At 30.1% G+C, this 25,427-nt stretch overlaps 1 protein-coding gene across 3 annotated transcripts; it reads left to right on the forward strand.

Annotated features, from left to right (window-relative positions):
- Positions 1–307: 307 nt before the first annotated feature.
- LOC134720895 (plasmolipin-like) lies at positions 308–21,723 on the forward strand. Of its 3 annotated transcripts, none has more exons than XM_063583449.1 (5): positions 308–411; positions 12,809–12,984; positions 14,455–14,625; positions 15,080–15,187; positions 18,049–21,723. In XM_063583449.1, the coding sequence occupies exons 2-5, from the start codon at positions 12,859–12,861 to the stop codon at positions 18,217–18,219; spliced, it is 576 nt and encodes a 191-aa protein (XP_063439519.1). In that variant the 5' UTR covers positions 308–411; positions 12,809–12,858; the 3' UTR covers positions 18,220–21,723. The 3 variants fall into 3 exon arrangements, with proteins under 3 accessions (XP_063439519.1, XP_063439520.1, XP_063439521.1); XM_063583450.1 differs by lacking the exon at positions 308–411 and adding an exon at positions 755–859; XM_063583451.1 differs by lacking the exon at positions 308–411 and adding an exon at positions 8,342–8,461.
- The last annotated feature ends 3,704 nt before the right edge of the window (positions 21,724–25,427 follow it).

Below are 25,427 nucleotides of genomic sequence, written 5' to 3' on the forward strand. Positions count from 1 at the left end.
TTATAGAGACTGTTTTAACAAATATCAAGTCTTTGTTCATCAATATAATGTTCACTGATCATGTGATACGTTTACCGTTAGTGCTGATCGATTGAAATATATATTTCGGTTGGAAAACAATATTTTGTAAAATTTATATATCTTTTTTTTTTTTTTTAACTATTATTGTTTACAGAAAATTGCAGTATACATCACACCTCTTTTTAAACTGTTACGACATTGCAAAGAAGTCACTCAGTACGACAGTGTTCCATGCGATAACAAAAAATTATGTCCGTTACAGTGTTCTACATTTGGCACTGGCATTTGGTGTGATTGTATAGACCCCATAAACGACTTCCGGCAACATTCTGGTTATGTCCCTTGAACAGGTCAACTATTGTTTACAGAAGATTGACACTTTGTAATCGGGTATGTAAAATATGCGATATATGCAGCATGATTAAAAAATGCACATTGCAGTAATCGTAATTCTGCATTGAAATAAAATGAGCTGTCGAGGCTATTTAGTTTAGGTTCCAAAATTAGTAGAAAACAAAATATGGGCGTTTCAAGTCCTGTCAAGCAAAAAATGTATCCACCGGCATTGATTTGTCAAATTACGACCCTGTATACAACCACTAAGGTTAAGTTTATAACGACTGATTTGTTGAGATAGTTTCTATTTAAAGAGATGACTCCCTAAAGTTTAAACATCACCCCATGTTTACAACATCCCGTCTGATTATTGATCGTCATGTGTTTTTAAATTCTTTGAATAATCTATAAATAGAAAAGTCTTCATTTACATTTTGACTGAGTTTTAAGAAAACTAACATAATAAAAGTAAAAGTGTAAATTTCTGACAAGTCAGTTTCAGGTATGCTATATCATGTATATAATTCTGATATCGTTTATTTTTTCAGTATATTTTAAATATTATTATTAGTAACCAAGTAACAGTATTATTTCTCTATTATGATAATATTTAGACACACAAACGTATTTCAATGCCTATTTCAATATTAGAGTAATATCTCTCAAATTTATATTATTTTTATTATCATCAGATTTTTTGAGAGTTGTCTGACAATTATAGTTTATATACATGTACAACATCATTTGCAATGAGTGACGTCCTATTCTTAAAAAAAAGATATTAAAAAAGGTAAAATTGAAGTGGTTCTGTTTTTTCTAAAATGTTGAATTCTGAGAACAATGTCCCTTAGATATCAAAGCATATTGAAAGACTGCATACCCATGATACCCTAAGCAGCATTCATATTCTAGTCTACCAGACTGTAAAAGTTCCGACATCATGTACATTGTACATGTAAAGTGATTTTGAAAACCAAACGATGTAGGGCCTGTAATTTCTATAAACTACATGTAAGGTAGTAGTAAGCTGAGTGATTATAATTTATATTAAGTTTTTGAAACAGTATGACCTTAATAGTGCATGTTAAAATCTTTTGGGTAGGTATAAAACTAAGGGTATGTATAGCGTACAAGTACATGTTCAGTAAAGGGCTTTTTAAGTGTAATCATTGATATTTTTTAAATGCCTTGTGCTCTTGCACCACTTTCTCAGGTCATGGAGAGAGTTTAGTGCTCACATATTTATATGTTTTTTTTTGTCTTTTGAATTGTTTACATTTTGTTATTCTGAACCTTTTAAAAGCTTAGGCCAAAAAAAAATAAATGTCTGTTTACAGTTCATACCCAACCAACCCTATTTTGAGCGCCGACCCTAAGCCATTTTATTTCTGTTGTAAAGTGGAAAATAAACTGAACTTGTGTTGCCTGATACATGTACATCCCAATGTTGATACATTTATGTAATCATGAACATGATGGCTGTTTAAGGAAATTCGCGACTTGTGTGATGAAATAAACATTTTGCCAGCCATTTTTTTCAATCAATAACGAAACTGAAATAATCCAATCATTAAAATTACAGGTAAAGTCGGCCTATGGACATCTAGGACCATGGCAAGACGGACGGCACATCGCAAAATCATGACACAAAAAATAAAATTTAAAAATAATAAAATGGAAATAACGACCTACATGTACCTACCCTATTTATTTTAATGATATAACCTTAAACAGACATATATATTTTTTTTGCCTTACTGTATAGTATTGGTTTTGCTCATTATTGAAGGCCAAATAATTGTTTACATCTTTACCATTTGCTTTATTGATGCCATTACAATCATAGACGTCTTAAGTGTAGCTCACTTGTATGTCACAAAGAGCCCTTTTGACATATGAATATGATGTATATCACTTGGTGTTTGTCTTCATCCTTTATCTTTTACAACAAATCTTTTCATCTGAAACTGTTGATCCAATTATTAAAATTAAAGGTATTGGAGTTATATTGCCCATAAATGTTTTTTTTTTTAAATGTATACTTTTTTTTAAAACTACATATAAAGTGAAAAACTTTGTTACAAAAAAAAATTTAATGTAAAAAAAATGTAGTGCAACCATTAGATACAATGTATAGGAAGATGAGGTGTGAGTGCCAATGAGACAACTCTCGATCTAAATAACAATTTAAAAAAGTAAACCATTATAGGCCAATGTACGGCCTTCAACACGGAGCCTTGGCTCACACAGAACAACAAGCTATAAAGTGCCCCTAAATTACTAGTGTAAAACCATTCAAACAGGAAAACCAACGGTCTAATCTATATAAAAAAAACCCAAAGAAACGAGAAACAAGTATATAAATTACATAAACAAACGACAACTACTGTGCATATGATCAGATGTATTTATTTTAAAAAAAAAAGAGTTATTGCCCTTAATGATGCTTTTGTCATTGTCACCCAGGTGACCTGAGGCAACATGTACAGTGGCAGATCAAAAAAGGGAAAGGATGCCTTCATGGTCGTGGTTCAGGACAATCATCAATCCTACATGTATGGTAGGATTGTTGTCGCTTTGACACATTCCCCATTTCCTTCCTCAATTTTATTTAAATGGGAAGGGGTTTCCAACCATATAATCCGAATATATGGTTGGAACCCCTCCCATTAAACATGACTGGAACTACCCTGATGTTTGATTTGAAAACTTTATATGATAGTGAAAATTTTTACTTTGTATTAATTTCAAGTTCAACAATATGTATTCATTGCCAAAATTATTACCAATACAAGATACTTTAAGTCTTTTGATTGACTTTAAACGTTTAGCACTAGTACTTTGAAGAGTTTTGTCTGTTTCTCCACTTAGCATATATATGGCATTTAGGAGTAAGAATCAGAATATCAAATAATTGGCTATACAAAAACCTATCAAGATGTCATTTGATTTCTAACTTAAGCATTTGTTAATGCAAAGGTCTTAAAACAAAACGTAATTGTATCTGACATTTTGCATACATTGTACATTTGTTTGTACACTTCAATTTAAATTGGAATTGTACTGCTCCTCCAGGCATCTTAATTTACAAATAAAAATTGTTGTTGTAGTTAATAAGTGATTTAGATAAATTTAAAATTGTCTCTTAAAAAATGTTTCTTAAAAATGTACTTTTCCAAAAATGAATTTAATCCCTTCTGTGATATTTTTTGTACATGTACAATTTTTGCTCTTTTAATAGTGTTAAGTCATAGTGTACATATTTCCTACTCTGCCAGACCAAGCTCATAAGAATATATAACACTAGAAAACATTATTACATGTAAGTAGGAAAAAATCCCATATTTTTTCATTAAAACTAGTACAGAAAGAATATTTTTCAATTAACTGGTTCATGCACAGCTAGCCTATTATTATAATGGTTATGTTGTGCTGCCAACAATTTCTTTAGATTCTTAATTTAACCTCTTTTATGTCTTAGACAATAAGTAAACTTCATGAAATTTAAAAATTGTTTTTTTTAGATCTTAAATATAATTGCGAAATGGAAATGATACTTTATATCCTGTTCCTATATATTTTTTTCAAAGCAATATCCATTTAAACCTACATGTATATACATTTGTATCATCTTATACATAATAGAAAAGAAACCTTATGGAAAGTAGTTCTGCCATTTAAACCTGGCTAGGTAGCACAGTTCTAAGAATCAGGAATCTTTATAGGTTTCTTTGAAGTAAAAAGAATATTGTTATTAATGAAACAGCAGTGAGTCTATTAATCTTACTATTTGTGTACTATTAACATGAGATGGTGATGAAGATATATCTACAGGCTATGTCATTCATACATCACCGATCTTAGTCAATCAATGATGATCATGATGATGAGGTGATGTAATTTGTATAAACTAAGGTAGTAGTAAGCTGAGTGTTTATATTACTGAACTCAATGGGAGTGCAGAGGGGAATTGTTTTTATATTCTTTCCTAGTACTTTTAACTAATAAATAGGTAGTAACTTTTACGAAAAATACTTTTAAATAAAGGCTTTTGTTTTTCACTGTTTAAAGTTTCTTGATCTAATGTACAAACAATGTACTATATGTGTGTATAAAGTGAGAAATGGGTAGATGAACATGTACTAAAATGTTTATACATCATACATGTATGTTGAATCATCAGAATGAATTACAAACTATATATGTATTAGAAAATGTGTGAATGTTAAGATGTACATGTATATCAATCATTTAATTCTAAATTCTTTTCATATAATGATTTAAAAAATATACTGTGCTTTAGGGTCTGTGGATGAGATTTAAAGATAACAGAAAAACAAACATAATACCAATAATCAGTCAGAGCTCAGACATAAACAAGTCGATTTTTGTTTTTAAGTCCAAACATGTATTTATTATAAAAATGTAGTTTCAATTTTAGACTTATCTAAGTCAGAAAATGACAGACTTGTTTAGGTCTATTCATGTTGGTGAAAAAACTTTATGTTACTTTGTGGCCAAACTACACCACCTATGACAGCAAAAACCTGTATGAGAGTTCAAAAGGACTTGAGCTATCTATATTTAATTATCTAATTGAACATCCTTACTAAACACAGATGTTTTACCTCATTAAGTGTGATTCCAGGTGGTTGCATTGTAAGGTTAATTAACATTATCTCCGATTTTTTAGAATCTCATTCATATTTTTCTTAAGAAGACAAAGCATTGACTTTTAATGATGTCATTATTTGATTTAGATGCATGACCTCCTTATAAATATGCGTGGGTCTTGAAGTTAACCAATTTTGATCACTTATTGACTTGCAGGAGTCGATATTTGCAACTTTTTGATTCTGGTCAATTATTTATTGTTTAACAATATTGGACTTGTTCAAGTCATATTTTGTGTTACATTAAAGGGAGACAAATCCTAAAACTTACATATTTAGACCTCTATGAGTCAAAAGCAGATTCAGACTTATTTATGTCTGAGCTCTGACTGATAATGGTGGGAAAGGGGTGGGGGCAATATTAAGTAAAACAAACTAGAAATAGAGAAATGCAGTTCCCCTAAATTATGCTACCCTATCAAAACCCTTCCTCACCTTTTCTTCTCCATTGTATTAAATAGAATAAAAGTTTGTTTTTGCAAATTAGATCTTAAGGATACAATGATATATATATATATATATAGTAGCATGGGTTCGAATCCCGGCGAGGGAAGAACCAAAAATTTGCGAAAGCAAATTTATAGATCTAACATTGTTGGGTTGATGTTTAGACGAGTTGTATATATATATATATATATATACTATCAGATAAAAAATGAACAGGATACATAGTACAAATAAAACTTTGTTGAAATATTATAGTAATAGATATTAATGCCATGGCATGGGGAAATAGTTGCATGTCCTTAAAAAAATACATTAAAAATCACATCAATTTATGAACAAAAGTGTTTTGTGTATGCAGTAAAAAGTATTTGTTGTTTGAAGTGAAAATTGTCAGTAATTATAATAATATAATGTAACGTTTGTTCAGACAATTCTCATGGGTATACTACATACATGTCCTTCATCATATGTTTCCCATCTCTATGTTATTTGATTATTTTACAGTTCATAGAAATTAATTGTCTTGAATTGTAAAAGAGGTTATACTGTCATGACTGTCTAGCTGAAAAAAAGATTGCATCTTTTAATTGCTTATAAGTTTTTTTAAGACTTTAATTATAAATATCTAAATGATAAACGCAAGAATTCAAACTATTAAAGTCCGTTTTTCTGAAATTACATAAACAGAAAAATTACATTTGTACCAAAAGCATTTCAACATTGGTGGTCTTCAGTGGCGTATTCAGGGGAACACCCTTTTATTTTTAGGACAATCAATGCATTTGAATGGGAGCATTTACATGATACCATGTATTTATAGTCGGAACCTCCCTTTATCCTGGGTTGGGAACCCCCCTGCCGTCCCTGGCCATGGACTGATAAGTAAATTTAGTCGGGTTGTTGTCACATTGAAACATTCTCATTTTCATTCTCAATTTAAAATCTTAGCTAAACTTATGTTTGTAAATTGTAAAGTCAGGACTTTTATGATGAACTTGATATAAAGTGAACTACTATGTACACTTACTTAAATATACAATGTTCTTGTCATGTTTGATAAGTACTTCAGAGGTACTCAAGTGATATTTGGTCATTGTGATACAAGGTGTATATAATCAGATACATACTTTTATTCTCTTTGATCTTAGTTTACTTCTTGTAGAGTGAAATTCGTAAGAAATTGTCTTAACTATAGAAAAAAGAATAAATTTAAGGAATAAATCATTTGAAAGATGCAAAAAGTGAAGCAATAAAAAAAATTGACGTTTAGTTGAGGAAGGGAAGATATTTACATTTGTCATTTCAGGGCCTTTTATAGTTGACTATGCTGTATGGGCTTTGTTCATTATTGAAGGCTGTACAGTGACCCATAGTTGTTAATTTCTGTGTCATATGGTCTCTTTTTGAGAATTGTCTCATTGGCAATCATACCACATGATGACATTTTTTTTTATGGCTAAAAAGAAAGGAAAAAAAACCCACTAATTTAGATGTAAGAATTTTTGTGAAAAGAATTGCTAAACTTTTGACATAGTTATATTATTTGCTCATCAGTTTGGATAACACTTATTTCCATTTACTGGGATACCTATATACATGTCATGCATGTAGGTGGTCATTTATTTATTTAAGCCATAAGACATCTAAAATACAATGTATGCCAATGACTGAATGATAAAATTTTTGATCACATAAAGACATTGTAAGAAGAACTTCTATTTTAACTGTAAAATGAGGTGATCAAGTTTAGTATTGTATTTATCATATTTCAATCATGAAACACTTAATACATGTAATAAAGCATTAAGTGGGAAAATATATGTGACATGTAATTTTTCCTGTACTACTACTGAGTATCACAAGTATAATGGTTGATGAATACAACTGAAGAAATGAAATTTGATAGTTTATCAATTATTTAAATTGACAAGTGTTTATACATGATTGTTGTGATACTTGGTCTTTTAAAGAAAAGTTTAAAGGTTAAAATAATAGAGTTGGTAAAAAAAAAAAGCATAAAGTAGGAACCTGGTTTATATATTACTCTGTATTTACCTAGTTGATTTGAAAGATTAAGGTTTATTGAAGACTTTTGTTATTCGCTCAATGGTGTCAAGGAAACATGTATATGATCATATATTAATTCAGTCTTATCTGTCTCTAATAAATGATATGTTCATAAACTATAAATTATTTATGCTGTCATTCAGATTTTTTATTTTGAAATTATAGGAAGAAATTCCAGTAAGAATAGATGTGATTTTAGGGCTTAAAAGCTCATTGTTGAAGGCCGTACATTGTCCTATAGTTGTTTATTTCTGTGTCATTTGGTCTCTTAAGCTTGTAGAGTTGTCTCATTGGCATCCATACCATATCTTCTTTTTTTATATAGTAGCTCAAGACCATTATATTTCAATTTTCTTACACTTTGACAAACTGAAGGTCTTATAAATTGGAAACTTTTTGTCTGATTTCCTCTTCTGGGTAAATGAATGTATCTGAATTCATGAAACTCCTTAGATAACTACAACCTATATTTATATTTGAAGGATACAAATTCACATGATACAGAGAGCTTCCTCTTTTTTTTATCATCAGTGAACTTTCACATCCTTCAAATGTAAGTCATATAAGTATATATTAATGTAAACAATGTAATCTTAGTTATTTTTTGTCGCATTGATTATGAAATAGTAGAGAAAAACAACCAAAAATAGATAAAGTAACAGAATATGAAAACTCAATGATATTTAAATATGATAAGTTGGAATATCTTTATACATATGTCAAGATATTTCTACAGGAAGATTTTATTTCCTTTTATCAATGGGAAATCCATTCTATATTTGAAGTAACTGAATTTCTTTTCATTGTTATACCAAATGAATGTTTCATGAGATGAGTTTTGTTGCCATTTTAAAATTATATTAATTCATCACCTGGACGAAGGAATTTAGATATAAACCTTGTTTAACAGGTAGAAGGTATGTATTGTTAAGGCCAGAAGGCCCTTAGATGATGTCAAAGGTTCTTATGTTAGATGTTGTTAACTTAAGTGGGACAATGCTCAAGGTATCAACTGCTTCTGTGTTAATATATTTTTCATTTTATATCAAGTCATACTATATATGCTATATATAAGAGGATAAAGTATACACATGTCATATGTATATGTACTGTACAAGTGTATGATCAAGGCTAAATCTTGGACAAATATTTTTCTGTTCTTCAGTTTTAGATGTAAATACCATCAAATCATAGTACATGTACATCACATCCAGTTGCATACAAACAAGGGTTGAAAAACATTTTCCTTGAATTTGACAGTTCCTACATTAATTATTTTCATTGCAGTATATGTACAAAAGTATGATCAATTGAATTAAGGCTTAGTCAGATATTTTTTCTGTTTAGGGTCATTATGTAAAAGTGCAGTTTTAAGATGTCATATCTGAATGATGTTTTACAAATCTTATCATCTGTTAAGAAGTTATCCAAATGAATTAAGTGGTATCATCATGAGTGGTTAATGAAGGCGTTATATCCTCTCTGGAATAGAAATATTGGTGATTGCTGCACATCAAAATGATCAATCTGATTTTACACATTTTATATTGGATTACTGTAGGAACATAAAATAACTAGAAACCGTCAGGTTGATCAATAGATTAACATATTTATGAATGTAGTGTAAAATGTTTTGTGGTTTACTATCAGTCTAATGGAAAAAAATCCATAAATATGTAAATTGAAAAATGAATCTTGTTATTAACTTAAGCCCTGTCACATTGAAATTATATAACTGCATGGTATAATGAAGATAATTTTATAATCAAATATTGATATATATAATGAAATACATATGTGTTGTACATGGTACATGTATATCATGTGCAGATGGATTATAAGATGCAAATAAATAAAAACTGTTCAAAAGATTGGAGATGCAGTATATAAATTTTGGAATATTTGATTTACAGAGGCAGATTAAGAGGGTCCTTACAGAGGCATATTGAAAAGAGGGTACAGGGGCGATTGTTTCCCTTAAAGAGCTTCATATGATTAATGCATTAACTTTTAATGAGTATCATTCCAAACATATATAATGGTATGCTAAGGGATCCCCTTTTTTCTCCTCTTCACGATCTTGTTGATCTGCACCTGTTTTATACACATATTTTTAATATTGTAGATGTTTGCACACAAGTCAGTTATGATCTTATTTTCAATTTTAAAAAAGCCAAAAGGATGGGGATATGGAAAAAAAATGGCTGTCAAAAAATTATAGACTTGGAGACTGGGGTATTTTTTTTTTACAAGGACTGATTCAAATTTAAAGCATTGAGCTGAAACTTTGTGCTGGTCCAGGATTTATAAAAAACCTGAGACCCTTGTCAAAATAAACAATGTTGGGAGTTCTAGTGGAACTGTGCCATAACCATATACATGTATAGCTCAATAAAGGAGGGGTTGTGACCTCCTTGAATCTGCCCCTAGAATAAGGCAGCAACCATTTGATTTTCTGGGGGGGGGGGTATGGATTTTTTTGGGACAAACTTTTTTTTCGCCTGTGGCGAAAAACAATCTATTTTTTTCACGATAAGTCGAAAACAAATTTCTTTCAATTTTAACATTACATATAGTGTAAATCAAATGGTTGCTGCCTAAAGGATGGTAACTTAATGGATGATGGTTCCAACATTCTTTGATATGAGTATTGTCACCCTTACATGTAAATGTGAATTAGTTTGTTTTTTTTCATACACACACAAAAAAAAGAAAATAAGAACACTATGAAAATACAAACATACAAATTTACATAACATGGATTTTTTTTTATCAAATCTACAGAATTTAATACATTGGGTACATGAGCAAACTAATGCATATATGTATATTTAACATTCAGGTTAAGCATGAAACTACAAAACCAAGTTCTCCTGAACCAACTGTTAAAACCATTAAAAATTAAAAATTGGAATATATGTGAACAATAAATATATGTACAATGAAACAACAACTTGTTGCATGTATAACAATAGGTGAATAGACAGTTTCTAAACACACATGTATAGCACAGCTGTTGTTTCCAATAGTCATTGTCTGACATTACCTTCAAATAACTGTTACACAATAATTAACTTCATACTCATAACACATCTTGATAAAAAAAAACTGCCTATTTTATCCATTCAGTGCTCAGCTACAGATTACATAATAACACAAGAAAATAATTAACTATTACATATATCATGTAGATGGAAATGGTTATATACATTGTTTTTATATCGCTACAGGACTATATCTGCCAAGTTCTTGTGATATAAAGAAACAAAATGACAATTATTTACTGCCTTCTTGTTGGTTTAATTAATAAGATGATTCTGAAACAATGTGCACATTTACAGAATTCATTAGTGCAAAGAGGTTACAGAGCTAATTTAATTTCTCTCTTACTACATGTACATTGTACTAAGTCAAAATTGGAAATCTGCTAAAACATACTGGAATTTAAATATTGTATAGAGTAATAGATATATAATAGTTAAATTTTTTATTCTCAACAGCTTTGTATATGCTTGATTCCATATAAATTCCATGTTTGATATAATGACATGTTTTAACAGGCTATAAATGAGTAATGAGAGATGTAAAAAGTCTTGTTTAATATTTTTTAAATATTGACACATTATTTCCCTAGACAAACAAGCTTCATTATAAAGCATGTGCAATGTAGGTTTCCTAGTGAAAAAATCTGGTCCAGATACATACCCGTAGCCAGGGGGGTTCGGACGAAACCCCTCTTGAAATCAAATAAGCACTGTTAAAGTCAACGTTTTGTTCAAATTGTGACTGTTAAAGTCGAGTTCATGAGTCCAACAAACCCCCCCTTAGAAATTCCTGGCTACGGGCCTGAGATAGAAAACTGATGTCATTTGACTTAATTACTATGCTTCCAGTTAAAGCATACAAGTAGATCTGATTTATACTGTAAAGAATTGTATAACTTTCAAGATTTATTTGTTTAATTTGAAATAATACCTTCATCTCATAGATTTAGACATCAGTTGCTCAACATAGAATGTAATCAAAAGCAAGAAAGCAGGCAAGACATTTCAGTGTGTGCACACTTGATAATAAAAAAAGTATGGGTATCAACAATACATGTTGCTGATGTACATGTAATGTATATTAGGTACTACATTTTCCGTGGCACCACAATACACCTTGAGGATTGAATACGTTATAACTTTATAAGTACTTTCTCTTTTTTCAAAGGGATACAGCTAAAACATACCTTCATTGTTGAAGGCTGTATGATGACATAAAGTTGTTAATGTCTGTGTCATTTTGAATCATACCACATCTTCTTTTTTCTATTAAGTTTTAACCCTTTCATGCCGAATGTATCCTTTTGGCACACCCGTGCGCATGCCAAATGTATCCTTTTGGCAAACCGGTGTAGATGCCGAATGTATCCTCAAGGATACATAGATTTCTATTTTTAGACGGTCACAGTGCAAACAGATTGAAATTTGTTCAGCAGCTTATAATTGATCATACTTTTAACTATTTATTTGAACTAAACAATGCTTTTTTGGCATGCACTTCATGTTGATCATTACAATATTAGTTTTTAAGAATCTGCAACTGTGAATATTTTGCTAATACTTAAAAATTCTGATTGAAAATTTTGCTGTGGAATGTATCCTGGCTATTAAGGTGATTGGAATTGACAATCACAAAGTAAGATATAAATATTGTTGGAAGGAAACATAATTTGAGTTGTTGCCTTTAAGATTCAAAGTGATTTAGTTGATATAAACTTTATTGGTTTTTATCATTTGTTTATACTACAAGGTGAATAAGTTAAAGATCCATGTGTGTGGTTATTTGGTAGATAGATATAGGAAGATGTGGTGTGAGTGCCAATGAGACAACTCTCCATCCAAATAACAATTTAATTTGAATGCTATAGTTAATGTATGTAAACTACTCAAGATATAAATCTGTAGGTTCAATAAGTAGTTTTATTTTTAATATTAGCAGAACAGGGTCATATCCAACCTCGTCATATCCAGGGTGACCTTCCCCAACCACCAGGAATCACCCTATCTATTTATACATCAGCAAAGTTGATTATTTAGATCATTATTACATAATACATGTACTTTATTTTTTGTGTAAGATTTTTTTTAAGTGTATTGTGTGTGTTAAAAGGGATAAATAAGATATCAACATTACAAAAAGATATCAACAAAAAATTATGATTTTATTTGATTTTAAGGGAAAATCTGATTGTTCTAATTTTGTTCCTTTCTTTATTTCAGAAATTCAACATAGATTTTAAAGAAAGTCCTCTTTACCCAACAGGCCCAAGATGGACAGCCAATATAATGTCGAATCAACAGAGAAAACAACAACCACAACTAGCTCCAGTGGAGATGTTGGCTTGGATAAAATTTATATGAAATCTATAGATTCCATATTGAAAATAGCTGAAATGGTAATTTTATTTCACAACCCGTGCTGCATTTATTTTAAGTGGTAGTTTGTACTTTATATATCTGTTCTGTGTTTGGAAAGGAGTTAGGAAAGTATATATTCTATTGAAGAAAAGAAGCACTTTGCCAAAAAACAGTTTGAACAAAAAAAATTAGCACAGATGTCCTCATCAGCTGTAGTATTTTGATAGAATCATGAGAATAAGAAATACATATAAGTTTTGTATTATTTGCTTGATATGTGTACTAGTAATTTGAAACAAAGTGAATCTGTATAATACTTAAATTTTTTAAGAAGAGAAAATTATTAACAAACTTATCTAAATTACACAATTTGTTCATAAAGTTTAGCAAATATGAATTGTGTTGAGATATACTGTGGATTCATTTATTATTTGTTGGATATCAATTTTCGTGGATTTCTTGGGAACAGTTGAACCACAAAAAATAAATGTTCAATAAACAGCAAATTATCATAGGCTTGTAAGCAGATTTCAGCAAAACAATAAAATTAAATATCCAAGCACCTGTACCCCGGTAAGTTCTTCATTCACCAAAATAGTTCCCACAAAAGTAGTTTCCCACGAAAATAAATAAATCCACAGTATGCACTCATTGGTCTAAACTTGAAAATGTGTCAGGTCCTGAAACTGGTTTTGAAATCTGTCTCCACAACCTCCCTCATTTCCATTTAAAGATGATGTGTAATAATTATATTTGTATACATCGTTTATTGTGTTTTATATTTTAAACAGTTTGTTTTAGGCTGGTAGTCTGGGATTTAATGCTGTGTGTAATCTCTAACCAAAAGCACATATACAAGCACAACTATATGTTTTTTAATATTCTATTTATATTTCAGGTCCTAAGTCTGATCATATTTATCTGTGTAACCTCCCACCAAGGGTACTCCAACATGGGAGGGGGATGGGTTCAGTTTGTATTATATTAATTTAATATTATATTTCAGATCCTAAGTCTGATCATATTTATCTGTGTAACCTCCCACCAAGGGTACTCCAACATTGGAGGAGGATGGGTACAGTTTGTATTATATTTTCTTTATCTGTGTAACCTTCTACCTTCAACCTTCCACCCAGGGTACTCCTACATGGGAGGGGGATGGGTTCAGTTTGTATTATATTTTATATTATATTTCAGATCCTAAGTCTGATCATATTTATCTGTGTAACCTCCCACTCAGGGTACTCCTTAATGGGAGGGGGATGGGTTCAGTTTGTATTATATTTTCTTTATATTTCAGATCCTAAGTCTGATTATATGTATCTGTGTAACCTCCCACTCAGGGTACTCCTACATGGGAGGGGGATGTGTACAGTTTGTATTATATTTTATTTTATATTTCAGATCCTAAGTCTGATAATATTTATCTGTGTAACCTCCCACTCAGGGTACTCCTACATGGGAGGGGGATGGGTACAGATTGTATTATATTTTATTTTATATTTCAGATCCTAAGTCTGATCATATTTATCTGTGTAACCTCCCACCCAGGGTACTCCCTCATTGGAGGAGGATGGGTACAGTTTGTGGCCATATCTTGTCTGATTACTGTACTAATTCTATGGATCTTCTTTATGCTGCGTATAATCTACAAACTACCAGGACCCTGGATGTTAATCGTAAGTTGTATCCAATTTAGATTACTAATAATAAAAGGAATCATCGGCAAACATCAACGAGACAGTATAATATTTCACTATAACAGCTACAACAACTTTAACATTTAGGTCACTGTGACATTCATGTATAGTTCATACTTAAATAACTTTTTTTCAGATTTATGGATCATACGTTCATATTTTACAATGAAAAGTGTGTATTTTTGTAAATTTGACCAGTTCACTAATAAAAACTGTATGCTGAAAGTGCAGTGTTACATCCCAACAATCAATCAACCACAAATTTAAATAAGTCTAGAACGTCATATTCCATTAAATTATAAAAACCTTATATATTATAAAATTGAGAATGGAAATGGGGAATGTGTCAAAGAGACAACAACCCGACCATTTATGTTCATTTAAAAATTGAAATCTTGTGTGTACTATAATTTTTATACCTATTTTATTTCAGATCCTGATTTACTATGTAGTGTATTGTGTGTTTTTTTTAATATCATTTCTGGTATGTGCCATACAAGCTGGAAATTACTATCAAAATGGTGGCTTAATTGCTGGAGCTGTAAGTTCATGACCCCCAATACCCAGCATGCAATTGTTCCTACCAATTCTTATATTATTAATTAGGTTAAAGGCTATTCAATTTAAACTTTCTGATCTTTAAACAGATGATAATCAATGATTTCAGATTTAGTTTTTTTCTCTCCAATCCATTTATCTTCAAAGTGAATTTATAAAATATACATATATTCCAATGAGTTCAATAGATGATTTTGAAATTATATCTAAAAAAATTGTTTAATGTTGGATTATTTAAGATTAATAAGTTTAAATTGGATAGCCTTTACATATTTGGCATTGCTTTTAATACAGTCTGCATGCTTTAGTGAGGCCAGTTGAAGTGGTTAAGAATAATATTTGAAAAATATGAAAAAAAGAAAAGATATCAATTAGCATTGATGAAAAAGCAGATTTGGTCTTTATTGAAATTTTATTATTGTGTAAAAAATCTCAAGTCTGTTTTGAATTTTTTTTCTTTACTATTTTTAAAAGAGAAATCATGTCTATTATATATATGGACTATGGGAAAATTCTAGATCAAAATAATTATGGGGAATTTGTTTTGGAATTTATTTTAGCATTTGCACATATGCAGCCTCCAGGTCCTAACTGTGTTTTCTGAATACAGTCTGCTAAGTTATTTAACCATGTTAACTGGCCTTGCTTATTTCTGGCATATTCAATAAATATTTAAATCATCAGATTCAATAAAAGTTGAAAGTTAATCCAATTGAGTATAATACAGCAAAAGAGAAAAAAGTCTACAAGATTATTTTATTGAGATTTTTAAAAATGAACAGTAGTAGAGAAATCCTGTATCTTATTATTTGCTGTCAAATATTTATAAAAAAATTATAAATCTGATGATTTGAAAAAAGTTTACTGGTAAATTTTTGTTCCAGATTAATTTTTACATGAAGTTTCATTCTGCTGATTTCTGTGTGGCATTCAACAAGTTTGGTGAAAATATGCTATTTATAATGATACAAGATTGAAAAAAAACCCAGCACACAGCTGTTAATGAAATTTTCGAAAATAAAACTGGAAAAAAAATTTCTTAGTATACAATAAGTTAACCTTAGTTTTAGTTTGCATGTTTATATTAGCCAACTTTTCCTTTGTTTACAGATACTTATATACTTTGTTGTTTATGTTGTACTCTATTTTATTACTGCCATAGTCTGCTTTGCCCAGTCAGGCAAGGCTGCACAAAGTGCTGGCTTAGTAGCAGGTGGTGTAAGTATATTTTAGCTTTGCTTTAGTTGACAATTTCTGTCTCTGTCTGTTTCTCTGTCTCAAGGGGAAGGGATATGGTTTTTTGCTATAAAAACCAATATATTCTGATCACCAATATGAAATAAAATGTTGTCATTAATCAGATGACAAAAAAAATATTCAGAAAACATATTTACTCCATACCTTTCAGTGTTATTTAAAAAAAATTTTTTTTGATAGATAGCAAAGGAAATGTGTGAAAAAAAGACGAAAGACCATTAACACACCTCGTCCTCCATTGAAGTTTAATGGTTGCTCACTTAGAAAACTACAGACTGAGCAACATGAACTCCACCAAAAACTTGGAGTGATCTCAAGTGTACTCTGATTTTGACTTCATTTTTTTTTATATACCAGGGACGGAGAACATATCAATTTATTAGTTCAGTAATTTTCGTGTCTGCCCTTCCATTATATGACTCAAGAAAAAAATCCTTAGAAATTTGGGGAACAATTGTATCCAAAAGAGAAAATTGAATGTGCCTTTTTATGTTTGGGAGTGTTTGAGTTGAATATTTTGTCTTGAAAACATTTAAAGCAAGAGTATTTGATGCATCATCTCGCGTCAGATTCTATCATTTTTATATATCAAGGCTACAGGTTGACTTTATAACATAAGAAATTCACAGTACTAAAAGATGAAATATATGGGTACTTGACGACAGTCTTTTAAGTTGGATGTTAAAAATGCATATCTTCAAAAAAAACATAAAAAAACATAATTTTTTGTGTGTGATAATTAGGGTTTATAGTTTTCAATCACTTTAAATTTTTTGTCTGTCCTTCCACGAAATATTTTATAAGAATTTATTTTGATTTTCGAAAATTCCACCTGACAACCAATCAGACAATAGTTTAAAGTTGACTCAATGCAGACAGCACATTAACTGATGCTCATTAGCTAGTAGATACATTTTCTTTTTAAATACAACTGACATAAAAGGATCATAATGGTGCTATATTGATAAGTTTATCGGTTTTCAAGACCTAAATTGATAGCACGTCATTCCTACAATGGCTGCCATTTCTAAGATTGTAAAAAAAATGAACTGGCGTAATGGGGAGATAGTTTTGACGAAGTAGAATCCTGACTGCAACCAATGCTTTATACAAGCATAATTTGATTTTACTTCCCACTGATAAATGAAAGCAATCTTTACCCTTTAATGCTTGCAAGCACTTTGAATCTATTACTTTATGTTAAGGCCAACAATAGTTTATCATTAGACAATAAAGTTGCATCTCTGTTAGGAGATAACTAGTCATGACCTCATTTTTATGGTTCATTAATCAGTTATGTTTTACTGATGCATACACAATAGTTTCCTGAGTATAAAATACTTTCAACACAATATTTAGTCATTATCAGTTTATAAAGATGACAAATATTTTGCATGTTAACTTTTTTATTTCAATTGCAAGGAATCACATTTTTAAATAATAACTTTCTATATTTTAATGATTTCGCAGAAAATGAAAATAAAAAATTTAAAACAAATTTTTCATGAAAAACATGTACATGTATTAAAGGTTTGGAGATAAAAAAAAAACGCACCAAAATAATTTTGTTTTAATATTTCATTTTAGGTATTCTGTGTGTTCATCCTGGTTGTCCTGGGTGCAGATACCTTCTTCCAATTCCGTAAGTGGCAGGACAGTGGCTCCAGCTTCTCGGCTAGAAGTACAACTTCCTCACCTGGTGGAGCTGCCACCACAACGACAACACATACCACCTACGAAACACGTACTCAGTACTAATGTGACAGCAACTGAGTGGTTCTAAATTTAGATTTTTGTTTGTATTTGGTAGAAGGGTGTAGTAAAGATATGATGTGAAATTTTATATGCAACGCAAAATGTGTGTAGCAAATTTATACATTGATTGAAATTTGAATTAGGTCCATCTGGTCATCATCAAAGTGGATCAATATAAATATTGAGACTGCTTTTTTATTTTAAAGTATATATATAATATGAAAATTTTAAATTTATTCCTCCACAAAAAATCTTCAAATTTAATTCTATAATTTTATTTTTTTTAAATGATAATGTGCTGACAAGTTTGACTTCTCGACAAAATCTTTCCTTTCGCAATAAAATCATTTTTTAATGCTTCTATATCTTTGGTTGCAGATAAAATGAAATATTAATTTTTACTTTTGTCAATAAAAAAGTAATTTTGAAATTTATCAATTTTGGAAAGCATTTACATAATATACTATAATTGCAAAACAATAAGATATCATTTGAAGGAAATAATAGTGAATTGCATAATGAACCTAAAGATTGAATTAGGAAAATACTTCATGCTTAAAAATACCATTGACTATAACAAATTGATTAAAAAAATATGTCTATTTGACTGACATTGTATATTGAGCGACATAAAATTTAGTTTGATAAAGAGGTTTACAATAGGTGACCACACATGATAATTCGATAATCTGGTTTTGTTAAACAAATTCCTCAATTTGAAGCAAATAGAACCTTTTTACAACATACTTAACAAATCATGATAACATACTCAGGCTCATTTGATGGTTAGGTGGGGAGAGGTGGTTTCCATGCTTGAGGATCAAGACTAGTTCTATTGTCATAAAACACCTGTGAGTCCATTATAGAAGTAAAAAACTCTTGCCTCTGAAAAACATGTCAAATAATGCTGAGGCTGATTTTCTTTAAATGGTATTTTTAAATGCAGTGTAAATGTAAGATGATTTTAGAAGACAAAAATATACTAATTAGTATTGTTTAATGTTATTATGGATAGTTTTTATATACTGTGTATCATTATATGTATATTTGATGTTAATTTATTACTGCAGTATGGGTGTATTTATGTCACATATAACACATAGTTTATATACTAAATGCAGCAATCACATTACTCCCATCATTTCTTATTGATAAAACAAGGTCAGATCCTGGATGACATTGTGGTAAAACCATTGCTATAGGTAATCGCTAGCTTTTTTAGAACATTATCTTGTAAGAAAGACAAAAAATAATTGGAAAGTTTAAAAAAAATCCTTACCCGCTATATTAATTGATTATATAACCAATATAAGTTAGAGGGCTGATAGTGGTCATTAAGGTTAATACAGACATAGGGTTTTTGTCGTGTAATATTTACTTTGAATTTGATTCACTTGATACAATAAAGAATTTGAAATATTGCTTGTCGTTGATTTTAAAGACCTTTCAAATTCTTTTATAGTTTTCTTTGTATTTGGGTTTCAATTTTACTTTCTGTAAATAAGTGGCGCTTAACACGTACTGGTATATAAATCACAAAGTAAAAATACGATGTGTTTCATTTTGAATGTAATGTGTTTATCATGTATATATTTTTGAGACACCAGTGGAGACTTTCATTATTTATTTTCTTTTGGAAGAAGTAAAAATGTTGCAAATAATTTTGACAACTAACAATAAGATTTGAAATTCATATTATACATAATTAAGGACCTTTAATAAATATCAAAATATTTTTCCAGGCCATGTACAGTTTTTCAAAAGGTTAAAACTTTCAAAATTAAATACAGATTTTAATAAAACTAAAAAAAAAATTTTGCATGAATTATTTTTGCAGTCTATTGTGTAAACTTTGTCTTTGACATATTTTTTCTGCTTTTGTCTTATTTCATATCTGATTTTGTTGTTGGTGTGAATAATATTCCATTGTTTCATTCAGGGTTTTGCTAAAGATATAATTTTAATATTTTATTAAATTTGTTTATCATCTCATATGTTGTTATTACACATTTTATAAATGTTTCACATGTTTATAAATATGATTATGTTGTATAAATCATTAGTGTTATGTGGTTTTACTGGCTGATATAGTTTTTCAAATACTTTAATTTTCTGTTCAGTATTTTTTTCGGTGTAGATAAAAAAAGCCTCTCATTTTTTAATTTTAATAAAACCAATATTTTTAATTTTAGTATTTGGTAATTAATTACAACTCCAATGATGATACTGCAGAGTATTTTTATTAATATAACAATATCTGAGTGTAAAAATATTTTGTGTCTATACTTTGTTATTTACATTTTTACAATTGATGCTCAATGTTATTTAAAAAAAAATAGTTAACAAATAAATCAATTTGCACATGACTGCACCGATTGTCAAGTTAGAATGCTTAAAATATAATTTGGATATATCATATCATAATAACCTATAGTGAAAAGCTAAGTTGAACAGAATCTTTTTGCTATAAAGTTTTACTTAAACTGTTAACCTGAGAATACAGATTGTGATGTTTTGCAGTGTTTAATTACATGTATACATATCTCTAGTTTAGTCATACATTTTTTGTGATAAAATTTCATTGTCAGCAGTAATTGGTATTTTAATTTTTTTAATGTTTTTGTTTGTTTATAATATTTTATGTTTAGCATTAATTTGAAAAGCTTTAACTTTAATCATGTAATTATTTCATCTTAAGCTTTTTTGGGATTATTAAAAAGAAAAGAGGGACAATTTTTGTTTGCGAATAATGCGATTAAGAAATGGATAAATTATGAATTTTTAAACAAAAAAGAGTTTAAAAAATTGCAAGTTAAACAGAAATGCTATTCCACACAAATTTTGATGAAATTAGACTATAAATATTTATTTTTATTTTTTATATATCGTGGGCTGGTTTAATATTCTTCTATTTTTAATACCATTTAATTTTTGAATTTTTACAATATTTATTTTCTTTTATTTAGTAGTATGTTAGGATAACTGTTCATTAAAAAATATTTTTGCTAATTTCAGCTTTTTTAGCATTTTATAAGATCTGTAGAGAGACAAGAATACTCATTTGAGGTTACATTGAATATTAAAAGTTCCATTCAAAATGTTTTTACACAAACAACCTCAAAAATTAAACTCTGTTTAATATAAGGAACTGCTAACTTAAAAATAGTATGTAATTTGTTTTTTCAAAGATAAAAAGAAAGAAAATAAAGTTTATACACATTTTCTATTTGATTTTTTTTTTAATTTGATAAAAAGTTTACTTCTTTGACTATTCTCAGTTGAAAAACATTTCCCTTGAAGCTAAACAATTGCATCTAAAACTTTTCAAGTTATATGAGTTTTGTGTATGATCATGTACATAGTTATTGTACTAGAATATATAAATAATATGTCAACATTGTTTTTTGTATATCTGTTTAATGGCATAATCCTAAATAGAAATATCTGTATTTTGTCACAGAGCAGCTAATATAGAATCCTGCTTATTAAATATAGACTTAAATAGAAGTAATTGTCTTTTTCTTATTTATCCAAACTGAAAGATGTGCAATACGATCATTAATTTAATTAAACATATTTATTTATAGTGGATTGGGAAACAAGTTTTGCAACTTATATTAATCCATTTCCACTTTGCGGGTGCGAGTGCTGCCTTGTAGCGGCATTAGCCTACTCTTTTTCTAAATCTACAAGGGTATCTGTAGAGTGCAAGAGATATGGCTCTCTCTTAACATGGGTCAGCCATTTTTCGTCCCCTTCCGACGGACTATCATCGTTTCCTTAAGACCATACTCGCAAATGGTGTTAAGGGAGAGTCGAAAAATTGAGTTCCTGAAATTTTCATCCCGAACGGGAATCGAACCAGGAACCTTTGTGTCAGTAGTCTGATGCACTAACCACTACAACAGGGCTCTCTCATTGTTAAACAGTTTTCCCATTTGGATTGTTTTACAGTTGTCTTTTTGGAGCCTTTTATAGCAGACAATGTAGTATGGGTTTTGCTCATTTTTGAAGACCTTTAGTTGATAATTTTTGTGTCATTTGGTCTCTTTAGGAGAGTTGGCTCATTGGCAATCATACCACATCTTCTTTTTTAAATTGATAACAAAAGTTTTTGGTTCCATTTGTCATGAACTTTCAGAAGGAGAAAATTAGTTTGAACAAAATGGGCAAACATGGACAAAACCAAGGATTGGCAATACATTCCGATTCCCTTAGATGTGGTTATAGACTATAAGAAACCAAAGCAGATGATTTTAGACAACATCTGTGAATCTGTTATCTGCAGACAGCACTTTTACAGAATACACTTTTAAATGCTTTGAATTTATATTCATATATAAGTCTGTCCAAACACCTTGTCGGCTCAATAGACGTATCCATAGTCCTCCCTGACATTATTTTCTTTTACTTTAAATTGGATCACTTTGCATACTATTTTGAAAATGTGTGTGCCTTTCTTCGTAAATTGCATAAATTAGTGGACAACTTGCAAAATCAAGACCTTGATTCATACTGTCACACATGTGTGCTGCAAACATAGCAATACTATATTATTTGACAAATGGTAGTCTTTAAAACTGAAAATCTCCTGGATTGGTCTCCCTTTATATGTCATGTTGCAGTTTTTTTCATGGTGAAACATTGTTTTTCTAGTTAAATTTTTCTTCAAGCATTATACAATTAACGGTCTTATATAAGAAATTAAGCCATTGGTTTCAAAATTAAAGAACCTTAGTGAGCACGCTTACATACCCCACGTCCCCACATTGTCATTGGAGAAATCAAATAAGTGTAAGGAAAAAAATTGTATAAGAAAAAATATTGAATAATAATTTCCTGTCAATATGCCTATCTACATGCATAGTATGTCCTTATTATCTACAAAATTTCATGAAATTCTGTTGTGTGGTTTCAGAGGAGTTGAGATGACAAACTGTTGCAGAAGTACATTGAAGCAAATAAGTTCAAAGGGGCGTAACTCCTAGAAAAAAAAATGAATCAAAATTTCTTGTCTAAATGCACATCTAAGTAGTATGTCCTTATTATCTACAAAGATTCATGAAATTCTGTTGTGGGGTTTGAGAGGAGTTGCGATGACAAACTGTTGCAGTAGCACGTTAAAGTAAATAAGTTCAAAGGGGCGTAACTTCTAGAAAAAAAATTGAATCGCAATTTCCCGTCGATATGCACAACTACATAGTATGTCCTTATTAACTGAAAAGGTTTCGTGAAATTCTGTTTTGTGGTTTGAGAGGAGTTGCGATGACAAACTGTTGCAGTAGTACACTAAAGTAAATAAGTTCAAAGGGGCGCAACTCCTAGAAAAAAATTTGAATCGCAATTTCCCATCGATATGCACAACTACATAGTATGTCCTTATTATCTGAAAAGGTTTCATGAAATTCTGTTGAGTGGTATGAGAGGAGTTGCGATGACAAACTGTTGCAGTAGTACACTTAAGTAGATAAGTTCAAAGGGGAGTAACTCCTAGAAAAAAAATTGAATCGCAATTTCCCGTCGATATGCACAACTATATGGTATGTCCTTATTTACTGAAAAGGTTTCGTGAAATTCTGTTGTGTGGTTTGAGAGGAGTTGCGATGACAAACTGTTACAGTAGTACACTAAAGTAAATAAGTTCAAAGGGGCGTAACTCCTAGAAAAAAAAATGAATCGCAATTTCCCGTCAATATGCACAACTACATAGTATGTCCTTATTATCTGAAAAGGTTTCGTGAAATTCTGTTGAGTGGTTTGAGAGGCGTTGCGATGACAAGAAACAGGACTGACGGACGGACGGACGGACGGACGGGTCAAAACATTATACCCTCCGCAACTCGTTGCGTGGGGTATAATAACTTTTACTATTAAATAGTATACAATTACTGTCTTTTGATTAGGTAAATGTGTGGTTTTATTGACTTTTGAAAAACTGATATTCACTGAGGCCAACGGCCGAAGTGAATATCAGTTTTTCAAAAGTCAATGAAATCACATATTTACCGAAACAAAAGATAGTTAATGTTTTATTCCATATTCCGAAAGAAATGAATGTAATAGAAAATATTTACCAAAAGCAATTGTAAATCAAACGTTTTTTTTACCAAAATTGTACACGAAAAAGCACGCGACGTTTTGCGCGCTGAATATCCTTTTTCCGCAGGTGAATATGCTTATTTATTGAAAATCCAATTCATAAAGATAAACCTACTAAAAGTTTATAAATATGGAATAATATACAATTACTGTCTTTTGATGAGGTAAATATGTAGTTTAATTGACTTTTGAAAAACTGATATTCACTAAGGCCAACGGCCGAAGTGAATATCAGTTTTTCAAAAGTCAATTAAACCACATATTTACCGAAAAAAAAGACAGTAATTGTTTTATTCAATATTCTGAGATAAATGTATGTAATGACATTATTTACCCAGAGCAATTGTACATCAAACGTTTTTGTTTACCAAAATTATGCCCGTAAAAGCACGCGACGTTTTGCGCGGTGAATATCCTTTTTCGCAGGTGAATATGCTTATTTATTCAAAATCCAATTCATATAGAAAAACCTACTAAAATTTTATCAATATGGAATAAACAATAATATTTATGACTTTTTTTTAGGGTTTTGAGTACCAGTAGTTAATCAAGTCTTCTGCATTCCTTCTATGTCGTTTACCACTAAATCTGTATTGGTATCAGGACACTATTATATATTTTACTCCCATGTTTTATTTTCATGCTATGCTAATTGTCAGGCGGGTCGTATAACAATCATTTGCAAACTTAGATAACAAAAAGGATGATTTTGGCCAAGTTTGGTTCCAATTAACCCAGACGTTACAGAGGAGGAGTTTTTAATAATAGTTCAGCGAAGTGATTAAATAGCTTAACAGGTGAGCCAATACACTAAATAGGTCCAGAATGTCTCATCAGATCGAAACGTTAGCACAAAACATTTCTCAAATAACAAGCACAGAATATACAGCTCTAAAAGTTCTTGCATATTTTCAAATTAATTCAAATATCAATTTCAACAACTCATAATCGACTATCGAAGATTTTCCTTTGATGACGTTTGTTGGTAGATTTGAAAGACGTTTATTGTTTTATTATACAGTTTTTATTTATTGCATAACATTTAAGTGACATTGTGTCACATTCATGTTATTTTGCAGATACTGAATTGAAATAACTGTTCAAAGCAAGTT

The sequence above is a fragment of the Mytilus trossulus genome, chromosome 6 (genome assembly GCF_036588685.1).
Source record: "Mytilus trossulus isolate FHL-02 chromosome 6, PNRI_Mtr1.1.1.hap1, whole genome shotgun sequence".
In the NCBI taxonomy this organism is placed as follows: Eukaryota; Metazoa; Mollusca; class Bivalvia; order Mytilida; family Mytilidae; genus Mytilus; species Mytilus trossulus.